This window comes from Melospiza georgiana, chromosome 7, assembly GCF_028018845.1.
Source record: "Melospiza georgiana isolate bMelGeo1 chromosome 7, bMelGeo1.pri, whole genome shotgun sequence".
In the NCBI taxonomy this organism is placed as follows: domain Eukaryota; kingdom Metazoa; phylum Chordata; class Aves; order Passeriformes; family Passerellidae; genus Melospiza; species Melospiza georgiana.
The window spans coordinates 11,186,469-11,195,120 of NC_080436.1; the positions used below are offsets into that span (position 1 = coordinate 11,186,469).

Genomic DNA, 8,652 nt, shown 5'->3' on the forward strand with positions numbered 1-8,652 from the left:
GCGTATATTTCTCTTTTTTTCCCCTTCAGTAGATCACTTATTTAATGGCTATATATGCTAGCTTGTGGTTTATTCCTTATTTGCTTTGGGATGTCTTTTTATGCTGCAGGGAAAAGAGAAAGATGGGGCCTTTGGACTTTCCTATGAGCAAGCAGGTTTTCTTAGGTTTTAGTCAGTATGCATCTGCTCAGCATAGAGCTCCTTGGAAAGGAAGGAATTCTATTTAAGCCCATGGTTTGGTACTTTTTACACCAAGGCTGAACAATGAAATAACCTACAGCAAAATGCATACACAGATATTTTTTAAAAATTTATATCCATATATATATTTTTATATGTATATATATGAGAGTCATTTTTATCCGAGACATTTTTAAGTGGTATATGTGATAAGGGAACTGTTGATTCATTTTAGTTTTAGCTATGACTTGTCATCATTTGGTCAGGGATGAAGTCCACATGAAATCTACTGTTTTGCTGACTATGGTTTCATACTGCTAATTAATAAAAACCAAAAAACCCCAAAGCTCCAACGTGGTGGAAAGCTGGAATGCTTTCCCTGCCCTGCATTCATTTAGAAACATTTCCATCTCTTTTTGTCTGATATTCAGAGCTGATTAGCTCCTACTGTTGTTATGTTGTGTTTTGTTTTTTTTTTAAATCGGCCTAAGGGTAGAGAAAATTACTGTATAAAGTTTCTGATTAATTAGTATGATAATGCTTCATAGGATGCGGCTAATTTTCTGTCTGCAGTATAATTATTTAAGGAGAAAGAGGGACTTGTGGGTACTAAAATTCCAGTATCCTTCCTCCTCTTTCCCATCTCTCTGTGTGCCAGAGATTCAATGGCAAAGGCAGTGGTGTTCCACATAATGCACTGGTTTCTCCTGGGCTCCAGTCTCGGCAAAGCTTTGCATTAATGCTTTGACTGAAGTTAAATCACCATTTTTAAAGTGATTTGCAAACAAAGCAAGCAGTGACAATTAATCAGTTCTTGGTCTGTAGTGAAGCCCTTATTTTAACACCCTGAGGTGTGTAAAGATGGGGGAGTTTGCAAGAGCAGCAGATCAGCAAGGAGCTGCTGCATGTTTCACAAACGCAGCAGATCTTGAAGGCAAGTTCATGTCTGTCACTGAAGGCCTGCCTGTCAGCATCAATAGTGTCTCACTCCTATTGGGGTTTTATTTTCTGCTTTCACAGAGGCTCTCACTGGGTGATTTCAAATTACAGTTGACTGCCCATGTAAGGATGTTCACGTGTCTGATATCCAAAGCAATTGGGGCCCATTTTGGTGATAACTTTCCCTTCATTCACCATCACTGAAAATGATATTTGGTGCATCTCCTCACGAGGCCTGTGCTGGTGTCAGGTTTGCTTCTTGCCTGGGGTTTGAGTTTAACTCGTGTTCCCTTTGCAGTGTGGGGCAGCCGTTCCAAGGGGCTTACCTGGAGATCAGCGAGAACCCCAAGTACAAAAAGCTCAAAGATGCTGTGGATGAAAAGATCATTATTGCAGAAGTTGTCAATAAGATCAATAGAGCCAATGGGAAGGTAATCACACGCATTTGATTTATCCAGAAGGGTAGATCATTTTTGGCACAAATACATTGAAAGCGAGACTCATAATAGTCTGAGGATTTTTTAAATAATGCATATTTTTAAGGGCAAGACTGGAAATGTTGGTTTTATGTAACTTGGTGATTTTAAACACCTCTTTTCAATTTACATAATGATTACTAAAATCTTGTTTTGTGGTTTCCGGTGACTTTTCCAAACAAAAAAGGTATCTCATCAGCTGGTACCAGACTGTATTGTGTCACAACTAAATGTAATCTCTGTACTCGGCTAAGATCTTCTATTTGCCAATTAAAGAAAATAAACATTTGGAGAGTATCTTACTCAAGTGTTTAGAAAACTGAATTTTTCAAAGTCCACGCTGTTAGTCAAGCTCTGATTATCAAATTTTATTATCTTTTAAAATTATGAGTGGCATACTCTGCTAGCTTTACCTGTCTTCCAAAGCTCTTTGGAAGGGAGGCAAGTTTCTTGTATCATTTGAATAAAGCTGTTAAATATGGGGGGTACCTTTTTATTCTGCCAACATAGAACACATTTTGCATTTAAATTATACTTATTAAAACAGGAAGTATTATTCTGCTTTAGTAAACGTAATTGCTTTCACCGTATCTGTCTGAATATTAGAAGCAGTAGATGTCAACTTCTCAGATGTAGATGTCATTTGTGCATTTCCAGGAGTGAAATTAGGTTGCCCATTGTTGATGCCAAGTTAATTTTCTGGTTTAGAAGAAACTAATTAAATGAAGACAATATCTTTCCTGTATTTTCATAGGCTACAGCTCTCAAGATTAAAAAGAAAAAAATGAGCTATGGTTCTATGTGCTTAAGGCAGCTCCTTCTTAATTTTAATAAAGATTTTATTCTTTTAAAGTTTACAGGAGAAAAATGTGTATGTGGATTAAGTTCTCATTTCTCTTTCTTACTATTTTCTAAGACAAATTTAAGAACACGCATTTTATGCTTTAAAAATATTTGTCTTTTTAAAATAGGAATGCTTATCCTCCTAAAGGGTAATTCCAAGAGATAAAGGGAGGAGAACATAACTCTGAAAAGTACTTAGGCGATTTGTGTTGCTCTGCATCATCGTTTGGTGAATAATGCTCAATGTAGAGACTTAGTGTGTGATGATTTTCCTGGAGATTTAAAGAGCATGAGAAATGAGGTTATCCTGATTTGCATAGTTTCAGAGTTTGACTTTCAGAATTTTACAGCTGTAAGCCAGTAATTAAAGGAACTGTTTATACCTAAGCATATGTGCCAAAATGAGCTAAGCTTCTCAGTCTATAATTAGACACATAAATAAATCTGAGCTGATTTTAACTGATGTGCAGCTTTTACTGAACATCAAATGTTCACATTTGCTAATGTAGGCCAAGCTTTTTAACTCTGTGAACTCCTTGGAGTCTTAGTAGGTGCTCAGTGAAAACCATCTCTTCCTCACGTGGACAATGATCTGCATTTTTGCATTTTCACAGGCTGCATCCAGGATTTTCTTATTAACCAAAAACAACGTTCTGCTCGCGGATCAAAAATCTGGGACTATCAAGTCAGAGGTTCCACTGGGAGATGTTACCAAAGTGTCCATGAGCTCGCAAAATGATGGATTCTTTGCAGTGCACCTCAAGGAGGTTGGTTACCACTCCATCACTAAATAATATGTTTGGTGTGCAGTGATGTGAAACCTGTTTGTTAATTATCTTGTAGCATTAAACCAGAGGGGTTTAGCTTGTAGGCTTAGAAATTTATTGAACTTTGCCATAGCTGAAAAAACCTTTGATTTAAAGCTACTGAAGCCAAATGAGAACAGTTTATTACATTAAGAACGATCATTTAACTGTGAAAATCAGACTTCTTGTTTCACTGCAGTCTCTTCAGGATCAGAGTTTTCCACTTGTAATATGGTTCAGGTGCCTTGTGCCAGTGCTTTCCTTACATATACTGGTAGAATATTTCTCTCTTCTTTATGGGATGCCAAGAAGTCTACATTGAGACACAGTTAATTTGTTACTCAGTTCTAAAGAGCTTAGCTCAGTGCTATATTTGCCTCACTGCACTGTAACCATTGCTCTGCTAAAATCATTAAGCTGGCATCTGTATTCTAGCCTAAATGAATTTGAAGACTGTTATATACAGTGTCTTTTCATACTCACTGCCATCATCCTAATCCTGGTGTTGGTAATTTGCTTTTGTTCCTTTCCACAAGTATTGGAAGCTTGCTGTGATGTATCCAGACAAGGGATACAGAAACACTACACTTTTGTAGGAAAATGAAGATGACCCTCCTTTAGGGCCAGAAGGGATTTTTTTTTTCACTTTTCTCACCTGATTTGTAGATTATTTGGGTGCAAATGGTATTTTGATCCTATACGCTGCACTGCAATCCCTATTTAATTTGCAAGAAAAAAAGATTGATGTTTCCTTAAACTGGGAAGAGAAGACTCCTTGTCAACCCTCCTGCTTGGCTGCCATTGAACCACACTCAAGGTTTTGGTAGTCCTAACTGTTTTCCTTCCTGTTTCAGGGTTCAGAAGCTGCCAGCAAAGGAGATTTCCTGCTCAGCAGCGATCACCTTATTGAAATGGCCACTAAACTTTACCGCACTACCCTCAGCCAAACCAAACAGAAGCTCAACATTGAGATATCTGATGAGTATGTTTCTTGTTTGCTTAAGAGTACATTTGCTTCAGTGCAGCATGCTAAAAAGTCAAGTATCTGGTGTCAGAATAACAAAACACTGTTGTGTAGCTAATACTTCTTTTCTCCTGACAGAATACTTGTAAAGAAGGATCCAGTTTTCAGTGCGTGCTCTTTTATAGTATTCATTTTGGCTTTTACGTCCCTGAAAGTCATTACAGAAAATGGGCTTTTGTTAAAGTAGTTTCAAACAGGGCTGTGAAGCACAATTGCTGCTGTAGAAATAATCAAGAGTTACTACATTTGAGAGAACAATTTTGCATATGACTAAAAAGTTCACAGATTACTGTGAGATATTTATAGATGAGAGTGGACACTAGGTGCCAAGTTCTTCTGAAAACAACCCAGAAAGAATACAAAGCCTGTCCCCAATCCAGTGTAGGTTTATGAAGCTCTGTCTCTCTTGTGAATTTGTAACAACCTATTGTTGGAGGGTTTTGGTTGTAAAAAAGCTTTGTTTAATGAAAAGTCTGCATCTCAAAATAATATTTATTTCTGATTGAGACAGTTTCAGATTTTGGTCCTAAATAAGGACTGCCCTTGCAGTGTTTTTTAGCTATGGAATAATGGCATTTTTTGTGAGCTCCTAAAGTTTGCTGAGTAAGAGTCTCCCACTTAGTCCACCATTGCCATGTGCCACTTTTGTTCTGTGAAGTGGCCCCTCTTTTCAGTAATGTTGATTAGGTGGATTTATTCACTTTGAATAAAGAAGAAAAATTGGAGCCCTTTAACAATGGTGAAGTAAATTTCCTGTAGGCAAAAACTGAACCATTTTATCTGGCTACACCATGCTGTGTGTGTTCTAGAGTAATGATAATGGGTACAGTTTGTATCCGTTCAGATTTGAGGATTTATTAAAAGGCTAATTTTGCTCTTTCCTTGAAAATAAAATCTGCCATTTTCCTTTGTTCTGTTACCAGATGTCATTTAATTTCCTCAAGAGTATGTGTTTTTTAGTCTCTAAAAGAGTGTGGCTATCCCCAGTAAGTTTCTAGTTTAAGGGGGGCTACAAAGGCATAAACTACTAAAGCTAAGTTTAAGCATGCATTGCACTAGTCTGGACAGCCTGCTTGCCTTAGGTCTGGAAAACAGCCTGCTTTCAGGGAGTCTTGCTTCTTGGGATGTGGTTTTTGTTTCTTCTCTTGCAGATTAAAAACACTCATGTGTGTATACTGCTATTGAGTTTATCCAGACTAAATAATTTTAAGCTGTTTGCAGTCCCATCTGTGCTGATGATGAAGTAGGAATCTTCTCCCTGCTAGAGTTTAGACACAAGCACAACTAGGGATTGAGGAGAAAATGTGGCCTTATTTTGACTACTCTGCTTTTTGGGAAGAGAGCTGATGTAAGAGTGCTGTTGATGCAGGGCTCTGTTGAGGAGGAGACACACCATTCACAGGCATAATGTCGGAACAGTGACTGTAGGAAATTGCAGCATTGCTGACGAGACAATAGCTGTAGGAGCTGCACACATTTTTGGGGTGCAGCTCTTAGTGCTGCACCCCAGAAATGCAGTGCTGAGCAAGCTCTGAGTGCCTGGGCTGTGCAGCAGGAAAGCAGGACCAAAGGGCAGCTCGGCTCAGCAGAGGCCACTTCCTCCCCTGAGCTCTGCCGTCAGCTTGATTTGTGGTTTCCGGCTGCAGAGCAAATTCTTTGAAGTTTTTGGCCTCTGCTGGAGGACTTTTTAAGGATGCTAAAAGGGAAAATCGGCTGTATTACAAAGGACTTTTTAGGTCAGCAAGCACTGCATGTGAGCCAAGAGGCAGCACTGCCTTGCTTATTGCTTTTAATCTCACTATCCAGATCCGTGAGGGGTTTGAGGCTCCGCAGGAGCACGTTGGGTTTTTGTGGTGGTGTTTTTTTTTTAAAAACAATTCTCCACATTCAGGGAAATTTCCCTTCCAGTAAAAAGTGAAGAGTCAAATCCAGATTAATTTGCCCTGAACTGTAGAAAATGTCTAAATTTGGAGATTGCTGGGCAGGAAGTGACTTTTCCCAGTTGCCGAGCAGGGGGCTATAAAGGCTGACTAAGGATTAGACATACGAGAGCTGCTGAAATACCAGATGTAATAAATTAAGCATAAATCAAGAAGAAGAGAACTCCCAATGTTGCTGCAGAAGTGTTGAGCTTCCATGAAAACAGAGAAGTCCCTTTGGCCAACAGTGAAGTAGTTGGAAATTGTCTTTGCTGCATTTCTGGTACAAGAGAAATTCTGTTTCAAACTGCTTTTTTTTTTAAAGGAATAGCAAACTAACTTGTAAAGTGTCCACAGTTATAGGCCAATAGCAATCATTAAGAGATACAACCTGAAGGAAATTCTAGCCATACCATAACCTATGGCTTTTTTATCTATCCCCCAACTCTTTATTATTAATACAGAGCTGAAAATGATATCTTTTGGAGTGATGCTTAGAACCAACAGGAAAAGGCTTCCGCTCCTTGTGTTTCTTTTTTTTTTTTTTTCTCTCCACACTTAACTGAAGTTTTTACCATTCCCTCTCTTAGGTTCCTGGTCCAGTTCAAACAAGACAAAGTGTGTGTGAAGTTCATACAAGGCAGCCAGAAGAATGGCAACATCCCAACATGCAAGCGAAAAAACAATCGGCTTCTCGAAGTGGCTGTCCCTTAACTGCAGCTGGTGACTCTCCCTTTCATGGACTTGTTTCTTTGTAATAGTGCAATTTTAGTGGTTTGGTTTTGCTATTTTTATCCTTTTCTGGAGCTGTTGATGGCTAATAGCTTTAGAAACCCTTGGCAAAACATTGGATTGATCGACTTTGAAATCTTTTTGTTCATGCCAGAGTTTTAACCCTCAAAACGCAGATTTTTATCCGGTGAGGCATTTTTACCAGCTGGCACATATCTGTCATACAACCAATCATTCTCTTTGTTTAGCAGCCATATTTTAGTGCAGCATATCATAAACCCACATATTAATGGTAACTTACTCGTATTCCTTAGTCTAGAGATCTGTTTAACAGGAATTATACATGGCCTTGATGCTGGGTGGCCATTTGTGCCCAGTGTCCTTTTATCCCAAGCTGTCCAGGTGTCTGTCAGGCTCCTCATGTCCTGCCCCTGTGCAGACCAGCAGAGCAGAGGCTGATAAAACAACTCCTGCAGCTCACACTAGGACCTGTGTAACTCAACCTTCCGGTCAGTGCAGCACAGAGACATCTAATTCTGCAAAATAGAAGGAATAGATGATTGCACAAGCAGCTACATGCATAATTTTATAGTTAAACATGCAGAGATTTTGAAACAGCATTTTTAATTAGGTCAGATGTTTTTAATGACTTTATAAAGTAGAGATCAGCAGAATTAAAGAAGCTTTTTCTTTTTTTCACAAAAGCTATAAAGTTCAAGGCATATTTTCTGTTCTGCTATTCTCCTTTTAAATTATGAGTTAGGATTAGAGCCTGAAGAATGCAATAGTATTCATAACACAAGTAAATGCTAGTTATTTAAACAGTTAGTTATCAAGTGAAAGGTTTGAGCCTTTCTTTTAAATATTGGCATGTACAATGTGCAATAAAACATACGTGACATTTTGTGAGATTATTTATAATACACTTTTGTGTGGAAGAGAGCGGATTGGTGCAGACTGCATAGACAATGTAGGGGTTAAAATAGATCTGTGTTGTTAATTTGCAGTTTATAGAGTGTACACTACAGTTGTCAATTTGGGAAGAATACTTAGAATTAAAAAAAAAGAAAAAAAAATCCTTAATTTGGGGGTCTGTATATAAATTGGTATTATGGTAATAAAACTGTTCTAATTCTGTGCTGTTTGGTACTCCTATGTTATAACCATATTTTTGTACTCCAAACTATTTTATATAACTCGTGTGCCTGATGTAAATGCGTGCACAGAAAATACAATCAAGGGCCGCATTATAAACCTTCAGTGTAACTGATTGCACTTAATCTTTTATAAGCCAGAAGCATTAGCTGAAATCCTTGAGAGGAGAGATGCTTTTCCAGAGGGAAGGAACTGCTCACGTGAAGGGTTTGTGGGATGTGACTCTGTGATTTGTGGAGAAAGCGCCTTGTATTTTTGCAGTCTGATATAGGACAGATTAAGACCCTGGCTATCTGATGTGCAGTGCTGGAAGTCCAAGCATAAATAAAAGAAAGAGAAAGAAAAGTTCAGAGTCTCCTTCCTCTCCCGGTGGGGATGTGATGTAGCACTCATGGTGGTGATGTGACGAAGGCTCCTCTGGATAGTTCAAGGTTAAAACAGTGTTTACTGCAATAGGTGTTCAAGTGCTAATGGTTATTAGTCTGAAAAATACAACTGTTTGGGTTACACCACCCTCTGCTTTGGGATTAAATGGTTTTCCTATGATTTGGGTACAAAGCAGTTGTTTTAACAGGATG

The 8,652-nt window shown here is 38.5% G+C and overlaps 1 protein-coding gene across 2 annotated transcripts in view; it reads left to right on the forward strand.

The window, feature by feature from the left end:
* The window catches only part of MYO1B (myosin IB), a 106,219-nt gene extending 97,800 nt beyond the window's left edge, over nt 1–8,419 (forward strand). For both annotated transcript variants that reach the window (XM_058027582.1, XM_058027583.1), the window contains 4 exons: nt 1,418–1,550; nt 3,053–3,205; nt 4,099–4,226; nt 6,778–8,419. In XM_058027582.1, coding sequence (XP_057883565.1) covers nt 1,418–1,550; nt 3,053–3,205; nt 4,099–4,226; nt 6,778–6,901 — 538 coding nt within the window. In that variant the 3' untranslated portion in view covers nt 6,902–8,419. The remainder of the gene's footprint in view (nt 1–1,417; nt 1,551–3,052; nt 3,206–4,098; nt 4,227–6,777) is intronic.
* Nucleotides 8,420–8,652: the final 233 nt, after the last annotated feature.